This window comes from Cantharellus anzutake, assembly GCF_015039405.1.
Source record: "Cantharellus anzutake strain C23 chromosome Unknown EI90scaffold_91, whole genome shotgun sequence".
Lineage (NCBI taxonomy): Eukaryota > Fungi > Basidiomycota > Agaricomycetes > Cantharellales > Hydnaceae > Cantharellus > Cantharellus anzutake.
Genome location: NW_024067041.1, coordinates 37,754 through 61,611, shown reverse-complemented (window position 1 = coordinate 61,611; position 23,858 = coordinate 37,754). Strand labels below are relative to the sequence as shown.

The 23,858-nt window shown below is 49.0% G+C and overlaps 6 protein-coding genes across 6 annotated transcripts; 3 read left to right on the top strand and 3 right to left on the bottom strand.

Annotated features, from left to right (window-relative positions):
- Nucleotides 1-4,484: 4,484 nt before the first annotated feature.
- Nucleotides 4,485-5,115, bottom strand: EI90DRAFT_2940707 (kinase-like domain-containing protein; the record flags this gene model as incomplete). The annotated part of the gene is made up of 3 exons (XM_039055255.1): nucleotides 4,485-4,760; nucleotides 4,810-4,884; nucleotides 4,939-5,115. Coding segments are annotated over 3 exons (528 nt in total), but the record flags the coding sequence as incomplete, so codon positions are not given.
- A 2,418-nt stretch (nucleotides 5,116-7,533) lies between these two features.
- EI90DRAFT_3132659 (uncharacterized protein) lies at nucleotides 7,534-10,772 on the top strand (the record flags this gene model as incomplete). Its single annotated transcript, XM_039064492.1, has 8 exons — nucleotides 7,534-7,642; nucleotides 7,701-8,030; nucleotides 8,098-8,487; nucleotides 8,547-8,631; nucleotides 8,685-8,804; nucleotides 8,863-9,470; nucleotides 9,932-10,373; nucleotides 10,433-10,772. 8 exons carry the CDS (start codon nucleotides 7,534-7,536, stop codon nucleotides 10,770-10,772), a joined length of 2,424 nt encoding a protein of 807 aa, XP_038910006.1.
- Nucleotides 10,773-12,368: 1,596 nt separating this feature from the next.
- Nucleotides 12,369-12,629, bottom strand: EI90DRAFT_3082333 (uncharacterized protein; the record flags this gene model as incomplete). The annotated part of the gene is made up of 1 exon (XM_039062000.1): nucleotides 12,369-12,629. A coding segment is annotated over one exon (261 nt), but the record flags the coding sequence as incomplete, so codon positions are not given.
- Nucleotides 12,630-13,498: 869 nt separating this feature from the next.
- On the top strand, nucleotides 13,499-15,442 carry EI90DRAFT_3082327 (uncharacterized protein). Its single transcript, XM_039061999.1, has 7 exons — nucleotides 13,499-13,558; nucleotides 13,594-13,612; nucleotides 13,681-13,974; nucleotides 14,035-14,552; nucleotides 14,608-14,810; nucleotides 14,868-14,943; nucleotides 15,005-15,442. The coding sequence occupies exons 1-7, from the start codon at nucleotides 13,531-13,533 to the stop codon at nucleotides 15,430-15,432; spliced, it is 1,566 nt and encodes a 521-aa protein (XP_038910004.1). The 5' UTR covers nucleotides 13,499-13,530; the 3' UTR covers nucleotides 15,433-15,442.
- A 1,440-nt stretch (nucleotides 15,443-16,882) lies between these two features.
- Nucleotides 16,883-21,977, top strand: EI90DRAFT_3082319 (uncharacterized protein). Its single transcript, XM_039061998.1, has 12 exons — nucleotides 16,883-17,945; nucleotides 17,969-18,186; nucleotides 18,242-18,411; nucleotides 18,432-18,486; nucleotides 18,540-18,668; nucleotides 18,724-18,816; nucleotides 18,877-19,115; nucleotides 19,166-19,298; nucleotides 19,353-19,562; nucleotides 19,617-19,771; nucleotides 19,823-20,356; nucleotides 20,413-21,977. The coding sequence occupies exons 1-12, from the start codon at nucleotides 17,173-17,175 to the stop codon at nucleotides 21,760-21,762; spliced, it is 4,059 nt and encodes a 1,352-aa protein (XP_038910003.1). The 5' UTR covers nucleotides 16,883-17,172; the 3' UTR covers nucleotides 21,763-21,977.
- Nucleotides 21,978-22,478: 501 nt separating this feature from the next.
- On the bottom strand, nucleotides 22,479-23,704 carry EI90DRAFT_2682371 (ribosomal protein L2). Its single transcript, XM_039053458.1, has 4 exons — nucleotides 23,435-23,704; nucleotides 22,833-23,371; nucleotides 22,626-22,767; nucleotides 22,479-22,567 (listed from the first exon to the last, which is right to left on the bottom strand). Exons 1-4 carry the CDS (start codon nucleotides 23,474-23,476, stop codon nucleotides 22,526-22,528), a joined length of 765 nt encoding a protein of 254 aa, XP_038910002.1. The 5' UTR covers nucleotides 23,477-23,704; the 3' UTR covers nucleotides 22,479-22,525.
- Between the last annotated feature and the right edge of the window lie 154 nt (nucleotides 23,705-23,858).

Below are 23,858 nucleotides of genomic sequence, written 5' to 3'. Positions count from 1 at the left end.
GGATGGGAATGTAACAATCCTTAGCGATGGTGTGCCCCCTGTGAATCTTGGCACTCTTCTCACCGGTTCCTATCCAGCTGGAACCACAGTCTCAGATAACGGATTATTTGTCGTGCGAGTCCCACGGAATCTCGACAACCCTTGGTACGACAACATGACGCTCATATCTGTTTCGGAGGTCCCATCCATTCAACCTCTGGCCTCTCCTTTCTCCTTCCTTTCTCGATTCGATATTATGATTCCTCACCGTCGGACGCTTGGTTTCTCTCCAGGAGCACGTTATGTTGGTGCTTTTGATGGGACCCACGCTGCTACCTGGTCAACGGAATCATGCCAGTGCATTGCGGGTTATCGGGTGACAAACCTCGAATATTGGATTATTAATCCTCCCGATCCTACACCCACCCGAGCCACCCTCCCCCTGGCAGAAGGCGACACAGCTCGTGCACACCATTCCGACACGGATGCGGGGCATGACTCTGATGAGTCCTGGATTAAGCGCCCATTTTACGACCTCTCGCCAAGTGACTCGGAAAAAAGGGTTCAGCTTTACCGTTTTCCAGCCGCAACGAGAACCCCACTGATCAGTGTATCATTCCCCCATTTGTCTTTGTGGCTTAATGGCAGAGTTGAACTTGTGCTCCCAACGGAATATCAACCGACTGATTTGCAGGAAGCCTGGTACGGTCACCGAGTGCCACATGACCCCCTGGCACTTGTCCGCCCTCAATCAAGCAGGGATGGGACTCGATTTCTGGTCCAGGGAGATTTGCGGGCCCCAATTGTTGTGGACATTAGCCAAGTTGTTTAGCATTTACCAGCGCACTCTTTATTGCTTGTCACTCTCTCGGTTATGAGCTTGACGACTTTTGCGCTGCAACGCTTTTTAGAATTGTGGAGAGTCCCCGAAGCGTATATATGTAACATTAGTTTGCTAATCTTGTTGGTGGCGATGGGTCTCTGGTGTCGTGCGGCGTACAGGAAGATGTAGCGCCAACACTGCGGGTGAAGGGTGAGACCGTACAGCCCCTCGAATAAAGATTGAAGTGTTGTGGGGATTGTGCTCAGCTTATGGGATGCACATACATCCGAGTCACTGAAGGTGACAACAGTAATTCATGGATTTACATCGGTTTACTTGCGATTGCACATCTCTTCCTCCTTTCAAATTTGCTCCTTGATATGACTGATCCCTCGCAATGTGGGGACGTGTGACCATAAGATGTAGGTGGACAGCCTAAGAACGGAAGCGGGACGAAGGATGGGAGTATAGCGACGAAACCTGAATATGTATGCCTTTCGTCTTTGCAATTGTGTTGAGCTACGGTATGAATGGCTAGCCAACGTGATGGGTAGGTGATGTGCGTCGAGAGGATGCCACCAAAACCGCATCTGGGGAACGTCAAAAGGGGCATTTTTTGAGTGCTTCCGACCGAAGTTGAGCGCAATCGTTAGGCCGTATAGGTACGTGGTGAGTGGTGAATCGCAAATGGGAACGCATTTCAACCGTGATTCTATCTGTACATCGATGTTTTCCCCCAATTAAATGATAACGCGAGAGCCCGCTCATCATAATTGGATACGCTGGATATGTGTGCAATCTACGAATCAATTCCAATAAACATGCTGCCATGTTATACCCCAGTCATAACCCTTCATAGCTAGCGTCCTGAGAACTAGAAGCTTGTCCGGAAGGATTAGTCGCTCCGAGCCGAAGGTGGGTGCCACTGTCCATGGCGAAACTGGATTTTTAGATGCGTTGCATGCGAGAATGATTCTTCAAACAGTTTCGGACGCCATTCAGTCCGAATTTAGTTTGATGCTCGGATGAATAGTGAAGGGTGAAGGGAATTGAGAAGCGAACTAGAGCAGCGAAGGAATAGAAAAAGCTGGAGCCATCGAGGAATTCAAACTTGAATTTCGGCGAAATTACCATCCATAACGAGCACTTGAAATCCAAGCTGAAAAGAAACACTAAAGCGCGAGACAACGCTGATCCAACAGGGTGCCAGTAGTGGAGTGAAATAATGGTGGTATTCGCCGCTCTCAGTCAGTGAGCATGGGTTTGATTGGCGATTACGTAATCAGTTTCGCCACCAGACGTGGGTTGCCACCAGACTCGTACCCAGTCGGAGGAGCTCCGTGGACGCGCAAAATAATAGCTTTTTTACGCAATGTAAATAAATGTTCTCACACTAGACCTGCTTCCGATTAAAGTCACGTTCTGTACTCAATACAATAGATCACATGGTACGGAGTTAAACACATAGCCGATCACCTACTCCGAAACTTGCCCGCGACACTTCGCTCCTCCGACTGGGGCAAATTGTAGATGGCTGTGCTACGGCACTTTCCGGCCTCTGTCCTCCCACGGTAAACAATGCTCGCTTCAAGGCTCTAATCACCACACCCCTCCCCAACCTAACACAGAAAAAATCCGAAACAAATGTAGTAGTTAACCCCACCCAAAATTGACCCAGCCCAACCCAGCCCAACCCGATTCATGGGCTTTTTGTCCTTATGTGCTCAAATTATGTTGGAGTTTTGTATCGCGCGCTCAAAATAATATTCTTTTTCACCTCATCGGCTAATTTCTTGGGTGGGGATACTGTAGTGATCAACACATGACCATATTTATTATCTTCTATATATCTTTTGGAATGGACCTCACGAAAATCATTGTGTATTGTTTGGGATTTGTGTACCACTTCGAGTCAATTTTGCAAAACAGGGTTGGGCTATGATTAGGTAGGTCTACCATGTATTTCCCTTGACTGGGCTCAACAAAGTGCTGAGCGCGCGATACAAAACTCCAACATAATTTGAGCACATAAGGACAAAAAGCCCATGAATCGGGTTGGGCTGGGTTGGGCTGGGTCAATTTTGGGTGGGGTTAACTACTACATTTGTTTCGGATTTTTTCTGTGTTAGGTTGGGGAGGGGTGTGGTGATTAGAGCCTTGAAGCGAGCATTGTTTACCGTGGGAGGACAGAGGCCGGAAAGTGCCGTAGCACAGCCATCTACAATTTGCCCCAGTCGGAGGAGCGAAGTGTCGCGGGCAAGTTTCGGAGTAGGTGATCGGCTATGTGTTTAACTCCGTACCATGTGATCTATTGTATTGAGTACAGAACGTGACTTTAATCGGAAGCAGGTCTAGTGTGAGAACATTTATTTACATTGCGTAAAAAAGCTATTATTTTGCGCGTCCACGGAGCTCCTCCGACTGGGTACGAGTCTGGGTTGCCACCAACTCTGACAATAACTGTGTGACGCACAACTACATACCCGCCTCCTACCACCGTGTGTCCATTTTGAGATGGACCTGCTCCACGACCGCTTTCCCTGTTTTCGGCTGAAACAATGTCGATTTTCCTTACTTAATTGTTTAACACTCTGATCAAGCTTGCGCGGTTCTAGTATACAACGATCATAAATCAAATGAAGCGGTGTGCTAATGCAATTATTCGTGTAGCGTGCGGCTTGCCTAGTGACCTCGATTGGTCAACGTTGTGATTGTCACTCGGTGAAGAACACAGTGCTTCTACCATGGTGGGGGGAGCTCAAACACTCCGGATATCAATACACGACTTCCCACAAACCAATTTTCGGAATGGTCATGTTTGTTCAGATGATAAATCTTGATTCTCCCCCTGAGTAAACTTAGGTGACGAACGGGGCTGCTCCAACATGTAATGGAAAATGACGACATTGCTGTCTCGTCCATTCGTTGTTAATTGTGGGCACAACAAGTAGGAGAAAACAACATTGCGCTATTCCACACAAATAGGGCCCGTTTACAAACAATGGTCAGGCTGGTGGCGTCACGCAAGTTGTGCGTCGTAGACCATGACAATCTCATTTGATGATCCTGTCTTTGACAGATTTGAAGAACCCAGATATTTTGGATGTGTTAAAGGGACGCTGCATGAGACACCGTCAATAATTGCTGGGGATTGTGTTATCTCCGGGGACATACATGGGCGGCAGAACCATCCAGGTACACGGGTCCTGGGTTTGAAGGACCTGGTGCTGGCGACTCATTTGTCCTGGTTATGGGCTTGCTTATTCTTTCAGGCTCATTCAATTCCAACAGAAGCGTTCGCCCATGCTCTCGGGGTGTCGCCTCCAAACTAGGCCAATCTGAGACGGATGCGTCACCTGTGATTGGAGTTGTGGCCCGGGCGAGGGCATGCTCAAAGTCGCTCCCGTCAGCGTCGAGACCTCCATGAGTCCGTTCCGCATCGTCTGCTTTGGCTGCAACAGGGGGTAGATGATTGATCGCATATTCGATACCCGGACGGTCATAAGGATCCCTTTCCCAGCAGGCGTGAAAAAGCTCGATCAGGCTGGCTGGGAGTGGTGATTTTGGCTCTCGATACGATGGCATGTTTGAGTCAGGATTGGCGGAATACACAAGCGGGAGTAAATCATAGGGGAGAGTGCCTTCGTCGATCGCCCTGTTCACTGGAGTGTCGTACTTGATGTCATTGTATGGTATCTCTTCGTGCAAAATCTGAGCGGCGAATTAGTAGTAGAAATCGAGCAGTGATATTATAACGAACCTCCATGCAAACACAGGCAAATGAGTACATATCACTTGCAGCGGTCCGAGCCTCGCCATGTGTGAGTTCTGGCGCAAGATACCTCGTTGTTCCTCCGAGTACAGACGACGTGAAGCCGCTGGCAGAGTTGTCGAGCATCTGTGACAAGCCAAAGTCGCAAATAATGGCATGTCCATTATCATCCACCAGAATGTTATACTGAAGATTGAATCAGCAAAAGCAACTTGTGGCATAAGCGGTAATTTACAGCTTTGAGGTCCCCATGCACTACCGGATGAGGTCGAGAATGTAGGTATGCGATACCGTTGGCGACACCATGACACTGTGATCACACGAAATAAGTATTGAGCTCCGACATTTTCCTCGAAGTGCTCACCAGTAGCATACGATCCGCATGGCGTTGGTTCCTGAGGTAGTTGTACACGTGCCCATTTTTGTAGTACAGGGTGACAATGCTGGCAGTGAAGGTGCCAACTATTATCTCTTCCCACATATAACCATAAAATGGAGCCACATTGGGATGCTCAAGGAACCTCCAAACCTTCATTTCGCGGAGCAAATGCTACCAAACCGAGACGTAAATAAGTGCAACGCAAGCGACTGAACGAAACACTTGCCTTTAATGCTTTCCTCTGCTGCTCTTCGGGTGTCCAGGTGGCATCCATTGCATGCAAACGTTTAATGGCCACGTCGACCAGTTCGCCCTCGGATTTTCTCCACAAACCCCTCCACACATGGGAGTAACCACCCAGAGCAATGGCTTGGCGTGGTTGGATTCTCTCGGTGAGGTCCTCTGCTGTAGTATGGAACTTGGGTAAGTTCGGAGGCACCATATCAAGGACCATTCCTGAAGATAGGCTGGCCGTAGAAGGAGTGGTGGGGGATGAATGTAATCTCCCGGCTGCATGACCATAATACACTTTACTGGAAGAGGTTGATTTCCCAGAGGGTGACGATTTGGTAGCCTGAAGGAACTTGTGCAACCCTGATGGTTCGATGTTACTCGGAGGGAAAGTGAGATACCATGACACATCGACGTACCCCCATTACATGAGTCATACCAAGACGGATGCGCAGAGGACGGTAATGAGGTGGAAAGCAGTGCTTCATCATCTTCGTGGAAAACCGCTCCGGAAGAATCGATGCGCGGCGACGCAGGTTGTGTCCTCACGATGGGCACTGGATCAGCTTGTGTCTCACCGCAGGGAGAAGTGGGACGTTCCAGAGTGGATATTATTAGACCAGACCCATGAACAGGGAAGCGAGTCGCGTCGACGCCTAATTCGGTTGGTTCTCCGTGCACAATGGAGGTCATGAGCTCAAGACACAAACCTGATGAGGCTCTGAAAAATGGAATGCCCTTGATGTTTGAAAGGGCTAAGCGCCCAGCGACAGAAGGGGTGGAGACATGTGTCCCCAACTCAGGAACTTATTCAAATGATTTGAAAATTCCAAATGAATACTTCCGACGGACAGGGTCCTTTATCCCTTTATCCGCTTTCGGCTGTAACATACATAAACGTGCCTTGAGCATTGATATTGTCCCTTCCCTTCCCCGCTTACGCCTCTGCGTCACTAACCCGATGTCAACAAGCATGTCTCCCATCAGTTGGCCCCAACCGCTTCTTCCCAGCGCATCAACCTTTCTCTTTTTTGACGCCCACCCGCAGCGTCAAATCCCACATCTGACCCTTCTCTATGGCCGGTGTTCCTGTCTAAACTTTAACGATCAACAATACACGACTATGTCTGGTGCGTCGTGTTGTGGGTGCAGACTGTCGGAGTACTACGTGCAGAGCTGATATGTTCTCTCTGTTTTTCTCTTCTTTGCTCCCTCATACTCGTCTGCAGACAAGAAATCAACCAGCACCTCTCTTTCTCAGACGAATGCTCATGCTTAACAGATGATGCACTCGTGGACATTCTATGGCACTTTGTACAACTTCAGTCTCAACACCCTTGCTGTGCTACGTGGTCTCGACAAATTGTGTAAATTCGATTGCTCTTTGTCGTTTTCACCACCTACTTACTCATGCGATGCTTAATCGATCCCAACCACGTCATAACCTCTTCGCCCATTATCGCCGTTGATGGCCCCTGTGATTTAGTTAACACTGACCACTCGAAGCGCCACTGCAGCGCTTTCCCGCTGTATTACCTCTACCGCTCCCACTGCGCAACAACCTCCCAATCGAGCATATTTCATTCGTTCCGTTATGCGCATTTTCGAGAACGGATTTTACGTCAGTTTTTGTCTCTGTACAACCTCACTGATCATTCACGTTTGCAACCTGCTACAATACACTCCGTATTACCTCTCCGCGCCACGGAATGTGAACGTTCTAATACTGGCAATGCAGGTAATGATTATTACTTGAAAAAGAGCTGTGCTTCTCGTTGACCAGAGCAGTTGTCGTTCAAATCTGAAGAATTACTATTTGCTGCTGTCATCAAATCGTTTGATCTCCTTCGTTTGTGTCATTTGCGGTGAAGCTCGCCGTTCGTCCGCCGTGTCCCCACAACCCGCCTCTCAATACAGATGACACTGCAATGTTGCATGGTGATTATCATTCCGCAGCTCCCCATCCATTTCCACCTCTGCCCTTCCTTCATATTTGTTGCCAAATGTGGGCAGAGTAGCGGGCACTTGCCGCGACAGGCGGCGTCAACCAGTTATACGATAATTAAATTCGGACATTGGAGACCGATTCTGAAATCTCCATTTGTGTTCTTCGCCGTAGTTTGCTTCAACGTGAGATACTTGCCGCGATAGGCAAAATTTAGACTTCCTCTATTGTTGTATGTTTGCATCGAGCCCTCGACATCCCAAATTTATATTGACAATATCTGGTTCCGCCAAGGAGGTTGGGCTCTGGTGTCCCACTGCTCCGGAGCATTAGGGGTTGCCCCTTTGGCCCCTGCGCGTTTGGGAGACTATTTAACGTCAGCGGTCAAATCTTGTACCATTGCTATGTCATCCCCTCAGCGTTCTCCCAAGCATGGCGCCCCTAGACTGCCTCGGCGTGTAGCTAGCTTCCCTACCATTTCTGAGGATTCTGCGGAGAATCAGCCAGACACAGGTTCAATATCATTTTAGTGGTTTTGCATTTCGTGTATGGTTGCGCTCATAATTTCTAGACAGCTCACACACGCTTCGCACTCGCGAACGACTCACATCAATTGCGCGTATTCTCCTCTCGGGAACAGACGGCTCAGGGTCACTAGCAGACAACGAAAACAATCTCACTGCTGGGCCCACTAACGTATACGACAAATCACCCCCTCATTCACCGATCCAACGACCAAACGCGCTTGGACTCCTAACTGCTGGAAGTGGTCCCACACATAAAAGGGTCCAGTCAGCGATGTCAGAAACTCCAATGCAGAAAACTTCTTCCCCAACAAACACTCCTAAGCGAGTTTCTTTCGAGTCAACTCGCCCCGCGGAAGTTGCGCAGACAACTACAAGTGCGTTATGGATTCTAAGCCCTCGAACGCGCTCGACGCTCACACTCACCTCGCCCCCTCTTTATAGCTCCCGCGTCAAGCATCCCAGCGAACACGCAAAGGCAGAATCAAGAACGTTCTCCTACCCGCAGCGTATCTCCCCGTCGCTTCTGGCCTATCTCCCGTTCCCACTCCCATGATGATGCGTTCGTACCTGTAGACCCCTATCAGTTCGACCGTGATTGCGAGCACCATGGTTTGACAAAAAGAATCACCTTCTATATTGATCGTTTTTTCCGCCAACTCTATCTGCTGCTGCTGTTCCGTCTACCATCCGTTTACTTTGGAAGAGTTCGCCGAGTATTTGAATACGCTGAGATAAGCAAGCCAGAGCTAAAGAGGATGGTTGAGTTGGGGGGGTCTTCGTTCCTTAAAGAAAGAAATTGGCATCCCAACAACGTTCCACCAGCCTTGATTCGTGAGTGATCAGTTATCCTTCTGTTTGCATTCCCTAACATTTGAGACTCTGGATACTAGGCTTTAAAGAAGCTTGGGAAGACTTTGTAGATTCTATATTGAAAGAGGATAAAACTTTGAACGTAGTTTCAGCTCTTCTGCTTTCGTAAGTCTTTACCCCAGTCCTCCGGATACGCCTCATTCGATGACATGGGATAGAGCAATTTTGACAATATTTCAGACTGATGCGTCAGATGAACCAATCACACGAACGGCTGCACTTGTTTCCTTGATCAGCGCTATGTGGAGCCTGATGTTGGGATGTATATTCATTCTTCGGTGCGCTGCTCGTCTTCGAGAAATCATGCAACTGTCTCAAAACCCCCTCGACTCTTAGTTTTCAGACGATGCGTTCTATGAGGAACGCTAGCCAATGGGCGGAAGCAGCTGAAGGAACAACAGCTTCCATCATTTGGAACGTCTGGGTCTTTCTCTCCATGCCAGCGGTGTTTCTTTGCTGGTCTCTCGTTAGCTTCATTATCTCTATTCTCGCATTTGTGTGGACCTCAGGCACTGTCAACCCTCCATCGTCCATATCATCCACTGCTGCGATCGGTCCTCGCATCTTTGTCACTTTCACATTCGTCCTCGGTTTAGTCTACTTCGCGACGGCCATTCGGACGTTCAAAAGCTACACTGACTCAACAGAAGCAAGCGAAGCTTCCCGAGCAGTGATCGAAGGGAGGGATCGAAGAGCATGGAGCCCCAGGATTAGGGTCCTAAGGAATAGACCAGAAGATGACTTGGAGAAAGGATTGGGATCGTTGGAGGTCGGGCAAGCAAAAAAGAACATTCATGGTGCGAATGGAGTGAATGCCGGTACACATGAGTCTGGAACTGGCTGGGATGAGATTCTATCTCCAACGGGGACGATGAACGCGAGAGGCAGAGCGCCGAGAGATGTGGTGTCTCCAAAGATGTTTCTTGCTGGTCCCTTTCCGCGTGGTACATCGGTGTAATAATTACAACGAAGAATGTGGGCAGGGTTAATAAAGTAATTCTCGACCAAATTATGGCCCGTTGGTGCATTCCCGCTCAAGCTAACATCCATGGTGACTGAGCGAGGACGCCTGTGCTGTGGTGCCTAGGTGGCACGGACAAGGATATTACAGATGAGCTTGGAAAGGCAAATGTGATTTGTTCTCATTGCAAATGAGAAAGACTCAAATCTAACCAAAAATCTTTCTTCAGTCACATGGGGCTTTAAGGCTTCGAACGTGCAGGTCTCATATTACATAAGTCAATGTTTAGAGTTTCGGAGCTTCGTGGTTCTTGTAAATCAGCCTCATAAGGGACTGGTATCCGGAATGTATGTGGAGGATTTTACCAAGTGCACAGGAGTTGCCTAGTTTTTCGTCTCGACCCAAAACATTAGTTGTATTTCTCTCTTAACCGGATTACTATAGCGGAGATTGCCGAGGACAAGATTCCGAATAAGGGCCTGAACGTTCCCCTTACCGAACACTTTTCAGTCGATTACGATGCAGACCTTCTCCCAACCGTTTTTCAACTTTTGGGTGGCCCCGATACAAAACCCATGGAGATCATGAAAGTGCTCGATCTCGCCCAAGCCGTGATTGAACACTTGGTCAACAATCTTCGTTTTGCTGCAGTTTCAAATGTGACCTACCTGATGGAACGGCTCACATACTTGGCCGCGCATCGCACGAGCAGTTCTTCTACTGTGGGGCGTCAGTATCTTATCCCCATTCATCCAGGACCCAAGTCAGGCGGAATGTCTCTTTTTTTCAATGCTCTGGGAATCGCTTCCAAAAACATGCCAGCTCAGCCTGATTCAGATTATGGAAACGCTGGTTTGGTTTATTCCAGATTGTCAAAATATGAGTAGTCGGTTTGGGAATGATGCATTTCAATGCATATCGAGGTTGTTTCAATCTCCGTGCAAGCGTACCACACGAGACGCACTGGGGGAAGAGTTTCGACAATTATGTGGCGGGGGATTGGTCATTGGAGACTACTGCAAAACTGGTCGATGCGCTCAATTCGTATCTGAGCACAAAGAATATCCCGGACTTTGGACGAAGACCCGATGCATTAATGAGGATGCGTATAACCGTTCTTTGTTGCATACAGCGTGGCTTCCAATACATGCTCTTCTTCGTTGAGGATAGACACGAATCTTCCATTCGTATCAATGTCGATCTTGGGCTACGCCGCTTTATTGATTTGCTGAGCACATGGCCACCTGCCAGTCCCAGCAGTCCAGGAGCATTTGACGAAAATTGACCTTGCAGTTCGTGCTAGATTATCCCCATGGCACAAACAGGCTCAAGAACACTATGACATCGCCAGCCAAGGGTTGGTTTTACACGTTCGAGAGTGACCGAATTTCTACCTTGGAGCTCCTCTCCCTATTCTCCGTGGTTCAAATATCTTTGCTATGTGAATATGTGGAAGTTTTCTTCCTCACCCTCATCATGAGCGCTGTTCGCCAATGATGACTCATGGAAAAGGGTGCTATGGTGATGAAAGTTCTGGACACGGCGTTTATGAAGTCCGTGGTGGTTCATTTCCAGAAGACCGCACAACCTTCCCTCGTACGAACGGCCGCGCAGATCTACGGTAACCCGGAGAGCCAACAGAGGATGTACGTGAATCCGCTGCTGTGGATTTCCTCTAAGCTGTCGTACTAGGCCGGGCGTCGGACCGGAAACGGAGTGGGAAGGTTAATGTCTATTCCTATGACGTACCAGTGCATCTCAGCTAATGTAGGGCTCCACAGGATCTATCGGCCCATCATATGTCCTCTATCTTTAAGTGATTCGTGGCCATGGCAGACTTTGTGTCCCGAAAAATATATATCTCAATGATATCCTGAGTCCGATCTGCCTTGTGATGAGGACTGAGGCACGGAACAAGAGTGCCGTTGTTTATATTGGTCCGGAGGAGTTCTTCTCATCCCTGTCCAAACAGTCACTTCAAGCAACAGTTGGAACAACCAACTTTACTAGAATCTGCAACAGCGTCCGCCAAGTTCGGCACAGGACGGAAGGCGACAGTGGTTTGTATCATCCACTTTGGTTGAGGATGCACCATTCTCACCCTGGTTGATTCGACACATAAGGTGGTTGTTCCCAAAAAGAAGTATTTGAAGAGAAAACATGACAACGAAACGTAGGCGGAGCCTTTCAATCAATAGCATCCCTCACACACCGCACCACTTAATACATTCTACTACTTACTCTGTAGCACCCTGATTGAATGCGTTTGATGACAAGGTCCTCTATTATTGCCAATTCTACATAACCCAGGGTCCTCCCAACTCACTAACCAATTCCCGCTACTCCGTAGCGGGTCCTACGTTTTTTTCTCCCAAACTCAATTGTCCTATGCACAGGGTCCTGTATGACCCCCAACCCCAAGGGCCATTCTCTGCCCCATACAGTTCTATTCCGCTTGCTGCATAGCTGCAGTGTAAATTACGTAGTCCTGAACTTATCAGAGTATGCGGTGGGTTTACAGAGCGAGAGTGAATCTCGGGCTTCATCTCGGCCAATAGTAACGTTGAGAGTGAACATGCATGCGAGGTAAAAGTAGCGAGATCTGCCGCTTCAGGTGGCGTTCCCCAGTTATCTATTTTAGCTAGGGGGTCCGGTCTACTTTAGTAGAGGCTGGGATCCTGCCTAGGGCCCCGGTTCGGTTCGGTTCTGGGACTATTTTTTGAGAACCAGAAAACCGCATTTCGGTTCCGTCCCAATCGAGTGATGTAATTTTTGGTTCGTATGGAACCCGCTTTCAGGTCCCCATTGGTAGGCTTTGCTGCCAGGATTACCCTGATCCCTGAAGCCGCGAACAAAACACTTTATGAATGTGTACGCAATATCATGGTGCAATTAATCCTTCGATGGTTCTGCGGTTCGGTTCGGTTCGAACCCGTTTGCAATAACCCCAACTTAGAGGACCAGTTCCGAACCGTGGTTCGGTGGTTCGGTTCGAACCCGTTCGCAATACCCAACTGAGAGAACCAAGTTCCGAACTCTGGTTCACGGTTCGGTTGAACCGCGGCACCCTAATTTTAGCCTCCATCGGGAATCTGTTGGTAAGAACGAAGACACACAGTAGGGCTAAGATCGTGAAGTACACTTGAAATTGTGCCAGCGCGAACTCGTCAATGGGAGTAAATGTCCGTGCGAAGTGCAATACCCATTCTTTAAATCGAACCATGGCACACGTACAAAAGAAGAGATGATCGACGATTTGCCGGAAAGTTCCGCCGCGACGGATTTCCGCGCTCAGTCTCCTGCTCAGTTAGGCCCTCTGACAAGTCGATAAAGAAGACTGATTCGGTTTTTTTTTTTTCGCTCCAGTTGAAAGGCCCGTCGAATATGGGAATGAGTGATGCTGTAATGTTCATGCGGTCAAACTCTAAAACGAACCTTTTCACTGCTTTGCTCACCTTCATCCTGAAGTCACTTCCCCCGATGGACTAACCCATTAGACGGTATCGTGTCGCCTTGCCATCAACTGGTCCTTGGTATGCCATGCCGTGCCCTTCCATTAATTTTTCACGGGAGAAATGGTAGTTCCTACATCCAACTGCCCGTCTCTCATAATCAACTCTGATATCATGATCTCATAAACACTCGTCTCCACGTGCTTCTTTCACTGATGCAGAAGCAAATGATATGTGTTCCTATCATGCTGAATGGAATGGGTTGTCTAAAGTAGGAAACCAAGGAAACGCATAGCACGATACCCTGGATATAAAACGTGGGTCATCGGGTACTCGAGTATCCCCTCATTACCTGGGGAACATATAGCGCAACGCCTGGAACATCTTTGGTACGGTCTCCTGGGGATAACCATAAACAGACCGCCTCCGGCGAACCCCTAGTTCACTAGAAGAAATTCGAGTTTGATCCATCTTCTCATGAGCCGGACACACATCATGCGTGGAACAGGCATGTTATTATTTGCTTTTTCTCTCTGTATCGTATCCGTGCTTGTATGGACGGCGCTTCGTAATTACATCATCAACACGACGATGGTTATCCCTCAGCTCAGGCTTCTCCGTCCCAAACGCGATGGGAAAAGCTTCAGGGAACAGCAGTGGTGGCTGGAGGAAGGTAAGTCCCACTTTGAGAGAAGTTCCTACCTCGCTACAGTCCCTTGTCGTGTCTTTATCATTCCCCAGCATTGCAGGATATGCAACTGCTCGTGTTCTGTCCGATTACTTTGCACGCATTGTTATCATTGAGCCGGATTACCGAATCGAGAGAACCGCAACGCGTGTTGCTCAGCGTGGTCACTGCCATGTCGTGTTGCCACTGATGATTATCATCTGTCGAGCACTCTATTCAAATTTTGATGAGGTGGCCGCAAAGATGGGCTGTAAGGTTCACCCTTTCTTCCGAAGGGGGATATTGGGTACGTCCTGGAACCGCAGGCCCACGGCAGCACTCCCTGGGTTTGAGTATCAGAGGGTCATGTGAGTGATCAAGTTGATTATCTTGGGTCTCCCGAAGTTAATAATCTTCGTCCATGTTAGACTGGAAAGGGTCCTGCGCGAACTTGCTGCCTCTTACGCAGGGGATTCTTTGGAGGCTATACAAGGAACCGTTACCAGTTTGCATGCTTCCACGCCATCTTCGGCTGCTATCTCTGCCGTGTCCTACAGGCCTTCGATGGGATCAGCTGAAACTGTCACAATACCCTGCGTGTTTTTTGCGGATTGCAGTGGAGGAAGTGCAATAGCATTCAAATTGCTTCCCCGGGCGAATAGCAATCGCTTAGAGGCTGGTTCCACAGAGGCTGCAGTGGCGCAACGCTGGGGCCCATATACTCGCCGTTCCTATGCTCCGGACGCCATGTACAGGTGCTTTTATGTTCCCGTGAAGGACGAGAAGTTGAAGCACCGAATTGCTGGCCTAGTACCGCGGAATGACCCCAACTGTGGAAATTGGGCCGGACTGAGAACGTTATACGCCCAAGCCCCTCGTATTGATAAAGCCGGCAGCGGAGGTCCAAAGGAAGGGATCTTCATCCAGAAGGTTCTGGATAATGAATGTGTGTCTGTATTTCTATATTCGTACTTGACATAAACATACTTTCCTATTTTTAGTGCTTATCAGTTACGTCGCTTTAGGCGACGTGAAGCCACCCAGCAATCTTGCTCAGCTCGACCTAGCTGTTCGTGACACGCATGAGAAATTATTCAAGCTCAATCCGTCGCTGAAGGAGATTTCTCTTTGGGTTTATGCCCTATTTGACCTTCTCCGAGAAAGTCAAGTGGATGACAAGATTCAAATCCTTTCTTCTAAAATGGTGTGTATTCGGGTGGTCCAATGTTTTGGCAATATCCTTAGTTTCTTTTTTTTAAAGCGTCCCTCGTATTACCTTGACTATTTATCGGCACCTACCCCCAACAATTTCGTAGCCATCGGAGATTCCGCCATGTGTACGATACCCACTTCCATAATGGCCACATAACTGTGTATTGACGGTGAGCTTTCCCTTAGGCACGAATCCTTTTTTCGCTCAAGGGATGCCGAACGTGTTTAAGAGCGTCGTTGTGCTAAATACGACCCTACATAAGCACATCACTGGTTCCGCCAACAATACCAACATCTCCTCACTACCGATTTCGCGTTCCTATTTTGCGCTAGCCAATCGAATATGCGGGTCCACCTACGATGTCACTCGTTCATTTGACTATGGCCACCCAGCCACGAAACCTCAAGAAGGAGAAACTTTGGAATACGGTGCCAGATTTAGGAAATGCTTGAATTATCTAGATAGGGCTAGTCAGTGGAGTACAGCGGTGGCAAACGCCGCTGATGAGGTGGGTATAGGAATCAGCCCATATGTGGATTTGTTTAGCCCGCTAGTGATGGGGATGGTCTTGTGGGAACGACTCCGAGGTCGAAACGAAGCGGGGACATGTTGAACTATTCGCCGGGTATTCTGGCCATTCAGTTACCCCTACCTGAGACGAACCCCAGCTGAAGTAGACCGCGAAGCCCCTATGTGTATCCAATCGCATTATCATGACATAAACACTAGTATGTATGTGTCTTTGGTTACACTCGTCCTATCAGACTCAATTGGCTGCCGGGGTCACATTAAATTGATCACCCGTTCTCCACAGCACCTGAAAGTGTTGTCCTTGTCGTCTTCATGATGCATTAGTTTCTCATGTCCTGCAACAGCTGGCTCTAGAAGTGACATGTTTGGGGTTTGCATTGTATACAGTTGGATATCACTTGCGTACAGCACTAAGGATCCCATTTCGTATTCAGTTTCCCTATGGGCAAGGTTCATCTTCGCAGATTAACCTGATAATGGCGTAAAGGGCGACTGTAATCGAATATGCAAGGAATGATATATCTTGGATGATCAGGGGGCAAAAACTGCTAGACAAATGCTTCCAAAACACACATGTAGACCACATATAACCCTGGCCCCGGGAGTTGACGCCGTGGACATCCTCTCAAGTTCGAATGAGTGGGCCACTCGTATCGACCTCTGGTCAAGTCCAAAGTTTTTTTTTTGCTTTGAACTGCTCCGTAGGCAATCAGCTTCCATAGGGAGTTGTGTCGCTTCGTTGGGTTGCTGGGTGCGAGTTAGACTTGATCGTGAATATAGAAGCCTGATAATCAACGTCCTCGAGGAGCCTCATTACAGCATTCGGGCATGCGTTGCGTGCATCTGGGAAGGTCCCAAATAGCCCATGATGTGTTCACAGTCGGATTCTGTACCTGAGCGTCAGCATGGAGAAGCATCCGAGCCAAAGGGATGTGCGTTGAGGGTGGGACCAAGCAATAGATACAGCGTAATCCGTGTTTTAGGGGAAAGAAATGAGGGCACAATAAAAACAGTCGGACATTTGGGAAAACCGATGTAGAACCGCTTTCCTGGATGGGATGCGCAGTATGAATCTCCTTTTTGCCTTCCAAGGTCTAACACACTTGGCCGCCTTGCGCCCTTAGACAGAGATGCGGAACTAAATCTACGCACCAGAAAAGAATTGTGCCGCAGAACAACCTCAGGCATGCCCATGGGCTATAGAGGGTTGCGTAAGGACAAGCAGAAATCGGGCGCTGGGCGTTTGGGGCATCATCAGGTGATCATGGCCGGCTATTGCCACCGTAGCTGGGTCTGACATTCCGAGGACCGATTCTATTGGGTTCATCCGTAACGTGTCGTCGTGACCGGAGCAGGTTCTTTTGACTATACCTAGCCCGTCGAGGCATATGAATGGGACATTGCCAAGGCTTATCTACATCCCGCACTATTGATTACAACGCGTAACCCAAACAAAGGGCGGGAACTCGTCGGTAGGCCAGGATGACTTCATGTGTCTCATCAGACTGCATTAACGAACAGGGTCCAAGTTAGCTCTCCACCATCTCTTATGGACGGAAGTTATCCAGCAGACGCGGAAATTCCAGAGGATCACTTATACTACCAAATTCAGCATCAACAAACAAGAGGCATAGGTTTTTTTGTGAAGTCTGGCTCTGAGTACGCCGACGAGGACGGCGACGGCGAGGACGAATATAATTCCGAGCACTCCTCTAAAGACAGGAAGCCTTCTGGGATCAAGATTAAAATAGTCAAACCTCACCAATCCCCCGAACACGGACGGCATCAACTTCAACCTGCCGACTTTGACCTATTCTCTGAGATGTCGGAACCCGCTACCCGAAGAACTCGTTCGGCGACGTCAGCTCTTAAACCAAATGACCCATACAGTCAGCGTCCTGTACGGGAGCTTCGCAGTCGGAATAGGAACCGCGTCCCGGCAAGCGACGAGGATTCTCAATCTCAGCCAACCATCGAGCCACGCTATTCTCGCTCTGGGAGACCGATTATAGCAAAGTATCAAGATCTTAGTGATGATGAGGACGAGGATGATCTTTCCCGGAAGTCACTAGCACGATCACAGACGCGAACTCGCCGGTCGCAGAGATACGCGTCAAGGGGGGACGACTTCATTGAGAGGGATGAGGATGATGATGGGGATGTGCTGTCCGATGCAGAATATGGTGTTCGTCGGTCTTCGCGAAGAGTCCAATCTGCGGCTCCGTCTCGTACTGCAGCCCCTCAGCCCAAACGACCTTCCCGGGGAGCCCGTAATCGAGGAAAGTCCATCAAGAATGACGATGGCGAAGCAGAATTCCAGTTGAGCCCAAAGGGTGAAGCTTCCGATTCCGATTTCGACCTGAGTCATGTAGATGATGCACCAATCACCTCGCTTTCACCCACACCACCTCCTCAGCAGACCACTCGATCACGAAGAATCTCCATTCTAAGCTCCCCCCGTGGATATACCCTCCGACCACAAAGAAAAACCGTTAACTATCAGATCCCACCCCTCCTGGACAATGACCAGCTTGCGAGCCTCCAGGCCGAAGTTAAGAATGTCCGCAGCAACGTCAAGAGCAAGTCTCGCGTTGGGTTTACTAGGACAGGCAGCCAAGGAATACTTGGGACACCCTCAACCTTGCCGGCCCCCCGCCACTCGTGGATGATTCCGATTCTGATGATCCTAATGCGCAAGCGATGAAAGCTAACCTTGCGGGAGGTGCAGGTAGTAGTGCAGGAGGGCTGATAGGTACGGGGAGTTTCAAAAGCGGGACCGACATAGCAGCTGCGGCGGGTGGCCCCGCAAACTTTGGAAAGATTAGTAAAGACAGTGGTACGTTATCGCTCGTTGTTCGCTGAGGCTCTTTTGAATGTTTGGGACCTGGCAGCGCTCGCCGACACGGATCCACTAGGGCCGAACGTTAATGTCACATTTGACCAGGTCGGCGGCCTCGATGACCACATAGCCTCACTCAAAGAAATGGTTTCTCTTCCCCTACTCTACCCCGAGATTTTTCAACAGTTCAAAATTACCCCCCGCGAGGCGTCTTATTTCATGGTCCACCGGGTACGGGAAAGACGCTTCTGGCCAGGGCGCTGGCAGCTAGTTCGAGAAGTGGAGGTAGAAATATAGGTTGGTCAGCTCTTCACCGCATACGAATAGCCTCATACTCATCCCCAATCGAGCTTTCTTTATGAGAAAGGGCGCCGATATTTTGTCAAAATGGGTCGGAGAGGCTGAGCGGCAACTAAGGCTGCTTTTTGATGAAGCAAGAAATTGTCAGCCAAGCATAATCTTCTTTGACGAGATCGATGGTAAGAATCATCGGCAGGAGAGCCTCACTAGCGCCTGTTGACCCTCTTATTGAAGGTCTAGCACCCGTTCGGAGCAGTAAGCAAGACCAAATTCATGCTAGTATCGTTTCGACACTCCTGGCTCTCATGGATGGTATGGACGGACGAGGTGATATTGCTTTACAATGCAACACCTAGTGCCCTGAATTCTCATCTTTATTGCAACCAGGTCAAGTTATTGTTATAGGGGCCACCAACCGACCGGACGCTGTAGATCCTGCTCTACGAAGACCGGGTCGTTTTGACCGTGAATTCTATTTCCCCTTGCCAGACCTTCGGGCGCGGAAGCAGATTCTTCGAATTCTCACTTCGGGATGGAAAGGGTGGGAAAGGGACAGCGTGGAAGGGGAGAGAATGCTTCAAGTAATGGCTGAGGCAACGAAAGGTTATGGTGGTGCTGATCTTCGAGTGTGTGCTTTTCGAGTTCATTTATGACCAGCCTGACTCCCATTTGGCAGGCTTTGGCGACAGAAGCGACCTTGAATGCTGTGCAACGAACTTACCCGCAGATATACAAATCCAGAGATCGTCTGCTGGTAAACCCAGACAATATTCGTGTGCTCCCAAAGGACTTTATGATGTCTGTGAAAAGTAAGACTCACTTGGTGGAAACCTGGATTGGTGCTCAATTCCTGTATTTTCCAGAGCTCATACCCTCGTCTAAAAGGTCCACGGCGTCTGCAGCAGCACCCCTCCCGAAACAGCTTATTGCTCTTCTAGATGGAACCCTTTCTCGTATAAAAGAATTTCTCTCACGAACGATGCCATCCATCAAGGCTCGCAATGCGTTGGAAGAGGCTGAATGGGAAGATGATGACGATGATGGTGGGTTGACACGCGAGCTTCGACTTCAAGGTGGGTTTAACGAAGTGGAGTTATATCGTATGAGCTAACCGCGATGGCGACCAGCTATGGAGAGTCTTAGGGTGTATAGACCACGTCTTCTGGTCCATGGAGCACCTGGCATGGGCCAGTCTTATCTTGGACCAGCTGCGCTGCACCATCTGGAAGGTTTTCATGTGCAGAGCTTAGACCTGGGTTCGTTACTAAGCGATTCTACGCGTGTAAGTGCCTTGTCACTGATATCATCGTTCTTGTGCTTAATTGATATCAAGTCTGTGGAAGCTGCGATTGTTCAGCTTCTCGTGGAGGCAAAGAGGAACAAGCCTTCAATAATCTTCATCCCTTCTCTTGCCGGTTGGGCTGTTTCTATATCCGACGTGGCCCGGACGACCATGCGAGAAATGCTCGACTCCCTTTCCCCAACTGATCCCATCCTCTTGTTTGGCGTCATGAACGGTGACTTCCATCATTTGCCACGAGACATTCGAGAATGGTTTGGCTACTCGCTAGATGGGCGGATAGCCTTAACTAAACCAACCGAGTCCCAGCGATCAGAGTTCTTCAGTGATGTTCTCAGTGAGGTGTCGAGACCGCCGAACGAGTTCCCAGATGCTGTGAAACGGAGAAGAAGAATTCTCGAGCACCTTCCTCCGGCACCTCCTCTACCACCCAGACAGCCATCTGCCGCAGAGGTTGCGGCTCAGGCAGAGAAAGATCGTCAGACTCTGGTCACATTAACCGTTCGGTTAGGGCCTATACTCTCTGATCTGAAGAAGCGTTATCGGCGTTTCGTTAGAACAGTTGAGGTCCGTTATATTTCTGCTTCCGGATTTTTTCCCATAACTTTTTCTTGCATTTTCAGGAAACTCATGAGGCAGTGGCAACAGAGAGTGAGAGGCTCGCTCAAGGTGCATCAGCCAATCTTCCCTCTGTGAACCAAGAATCACTGCAACCTATCGACGTGGAAATGTTGAACGGCCCGACACAAATAGATTCGACAAATGAAAAGCAGCCCAACCCGACTGTTCCTCATGTCAATGGCATCGTCAATGGAGATGCAAAATCTTCAGATGAACAACCACCTATTTCCACTTCAGGGCCCGCCACCGACGTACCAGCCACCTCTTCCCCCCCGCAACCCTTGCCCAAGGTTTATGACGTCGATTTCGACAAAATGCATCAAAAGTTGTATGACAAGGCATACCTTACACCGGATGAATTCCTGCAAGATTTAAGTCGCATGGTGCACAACACCCGGATACCACCATGCAACCTCGAGCATGCATTCAAAGCACATCAGATGTACTCGGAAGCTGAAGCTGTCATTTGGGATGCCCAGTTTAAGCTCGAATGTGAGCGAATGGCGGCTAGGGACAAGGCTAGGCGGACAGCTACAAAAGCCCAAACCGTCAAGGATACTCCACCTAAACCAACCCAAGAGGGCCAAAACGCAACTGGTGAATCATCGCTACCAGCTGCACAGGGCACTGGCGCTGCAGAATTGCCCGCGACTGAGTCGAATGAAGATCCGATGCGATTGGAGCGAACGCTTAAACGTCCGCGCGTGGACAGTGAAATTCTACAAGACGTGAGGGAAACTGCATTTGAGGAGACCGGAAATCGCTCGCCCGCCAAACGCGCTAAGCTATCTTTAGAAGACCAGGATGAGACGACAACCGTAGTGGACCTAGACACTGCCCGGTGCCCAATCCCCACCGAGTCCGCGCCTACACGGCTGTCAGTCCAGTTCCTCGTAGATTCTCAACCTTCCAATAGTATGCTCGTCGATGCAACCAGTCTGGCGCAAAGACCAAGTCTACCTGCAACGAATCTTCCAATTGAATCAGGTGCCCCCCCTACAACCTTCAACCCACCCCAGCCGTCCGACTTTCTTCATCCTCCAACCCAACCCTTCGAGTCCATCCCTATTTCACTTACAGTCTCCCCTACTCCCGCTCGGACTCCTACGCCAACCCCGCAGTACCCTCCACTCGAAGTCAGTGATACTGGTCTTCGGCAACTCCGTTTAGCTCTTACAGGTGAAACCTCGGACTTGACCATCGAACAATTGGAACATTTACGAGCTATGTGCTTGGACTGCGTCTGGCAGAGGCGAGGGGACTGGAATCGAGATGAAATGATCCGAGAAATGCTGAACATTATTCGTAATCTTGTCCGTGAAGTAACAATCGACGATCCTGGTTCACCATAAAAGACTGTAATAGCTCATGATCCCTACAATATTTCATGCTTTCGAGTCCGCTGCATTCCATCTGCTGATCACTGTTCACCACAGTTGAATATGGAAATGCGCACAAAGGTCCTTATATCTCTTTCAATTTCCGGTAGCATGTATCAGCTGTGCACTTCTATATACGATTATTTTGACTCAACAGGTGCAGTCAGTTGGGGCTGCAACTCTACAAAGAGACTTACCGTTGATTACGCGCGTGCAACATGCTCAATTTACACGATTTAGTAGCTCAACCGTTCCCACAGGTCAGATCATGGGTTGTATACTGTCGAGCTATGAAATGTGATCAGCGAACTGCTGCAAGAACCATTTCCTGCGGCAGCGAACCGTCCATTTTGTGTTGCTGGTGAGAACGCCTATCGATTTATCCATGATAACTCAAAGCATGTATGAAAGATAGTGCAGATTGAAAAATGATCAAGAGATAAGGATTGGGGCGAGAACCTTGGTTCAATTCGACGCCATGAACATTCAGAACAAAAGCCCCTTGATCGAGAGCAGCAGCAAGACTCAATGGCAGCATTCAGCTAAGGGGCCCAATACAGAGTATAATAAGCTGCAGCGATTTCGCCATCACCAGGCTGAATCAAAGTATCGAGACACTAATAGTATTTTGCGGAGCTTCTGAAGATTGCATAGTATGAAAGATCATGTAGGGGGCATGCAAAACTACGATACACCAATGTGGGCCATAGGAAAAATAACGCGGAATACGATAAGCTCAGTGATCCTTCTTCTTGCTCGTACCACGAAGCAGACCAGTCTTTGGAGAAACAGATCAACGTGAGTGATAAGCAATGAGGGGCATGGAGCAAACGTACCCTGCGAGCGGCAATGAGACCGACTTTCTGACCAGGAACTGCGCTTCTTGGTACTGTCGAGGCTTTTCCAATGTGCTGGTGGTTACCACCACCATGAGGGTGATCAACCGGGTTCATGGCAACACCACGAGTGCGAGGCCAACTGGAAGGAATTTGTACGTCAGAAACAACGTTGCATTTAAGAAAATGAAAATCGGGGGAGCGTACGTGTAGCGTTTAGCTTTATATTTGTAGTAGGCCCGCCCTGCTTTCAATAATGGCTTGTCGATACGTCCGCCACCTGCAACAATGCCAATAGTTGCACGAGCCCGGCTGGAAATAGTTTTCTTGGCACCACTCGGCAAGCGAATACGGGTCTTTTGATCATCAACGTTGTGACCAATGACTGTAGCATAGTTGCCCGATGTTCTGGCGAGCGTACCGCGATCACCTGGCCTGGCCTCTACGTTGCAAATAACGATACCCTCGGGCAGGTTGCCCACAGGAAGGATATTCCCTACGGAGAGAGTCGCCTTCTTTCCGCAGTAAACGTAAGCGCCGGTGTGGATACCCTCGGTGGCAATGAATGTTTCAGTTCGGAGTTTGTATCGGTAAGGATCGCGGAAAACGACACGGGCAAGAGGAGCTCCCCGACCAGGATCATGAATGATTTCCTTTACAAGTCCACGAATGTACCCATTACGCTCAGCATAATCAAGGGTGCGTATACGTGCGGGTGCTTTGTTGTGGTGGGTGTGGGCTTTGAACTATCAGGGTGCGAGTTAGGAATCAGGAATATTTCAGTCATCCTTGTAATGCTACAAACGTACGATGGCGTGAGATCGCCTCTGAGCACGAATGACGCGACCCATACTGGACAAAAACGTGTTCAGTCAGCGAACGAGGAAGATTCCAAATCAAAAGTGCATCCAGATCAAAATTAGTGCATCCATGTCAATCCGTCCATCCAGTACGACAAGTGAGGTATCCATGGACAGCGGTGAGGCTACATACACGAGAACTGATGCAGATATGCGCCAAAAGTCGATACTCACGTTCAAACGTTGCTGGCGAAGGTTGGGGGGGTCAGAGTCGCGATCACGTGAAGTTGCGACCGTGAGAATCCCCGAAAATCTAACAAGGACCCGTGCAGCGTTCTCAACAACATTAATGACACACCGAGGCCCTTGCAAAAGAAAGCAATCCGAAAGGCCACCTACCATTCATGGTTATTTTCAACCATTGTTCCTCATT

Bases quoted from the DNA above. Each gene is read 5' to 3' on its own strand.
- EI90DRAFT_3082327 (XM_039061999.1), top strand. From the start codon at position 13,531: ATGGTTATCCCTCAGCTCAGGCTTCTCC. The intron at 14,553-14,607 runs GTGTGTCTGTAT...TCCTATTTTTAG, and splicing joins GAAGGTTCTGGATAATGAAT to TGCTTATCAGTTACGTCGCT. The intron at 14,944-15,004 runs GTACGATACCCA...GCTTTCCCTTAG, and splicing joins CATCGGAGATTCCGCCATGT to GCACGAATCCTTTTTTCGCT.
- EI90DRAFT_2682371 (XM_039053458.1), bottom strand. From the start codon at position 23,476: ATGGGTCGCGTCATTCGTGCTCAGAGGCGATCTCACGCCATC. The intron at 22,768-22,832 runs GTACGCTCCCCC...AATTCCTTCCAG, and splicing joins TATAAAGCTAAACGCTACAC to TTGGCCTCGCACTCGTGGTG. The intron at 22,568-22,625 runs GTACGTTTGCTC...GTTTCTCCAAAG, and splicing joins GTCTCATTGCCGCTCGCAGG to ACTGGTCTGCTTCGTGGTAC.
- EI90DRAFT_3082319 (XM_039061998.1), top strand. From the start codon at position 17,173: ATGTCGGAACCCGCTACCCGAAGAACTCGTTCGGCGACGTCAGCTCTT. The intron at 19,299-19,352 runs GTAAGACTCACT...TGTATTTTCCAG, and splicing joins CTTTATGATGTCTGTGAAAA to AGCTCATACCCTCGTCTAAA. The intron at 19,772-19,822 runs GTAAGTGCCTTG...ATTGATATCAAG, and splicing joins TACTAAGCGATTCTACGCGT to TCTGTGGAAGCTGCGATTGT.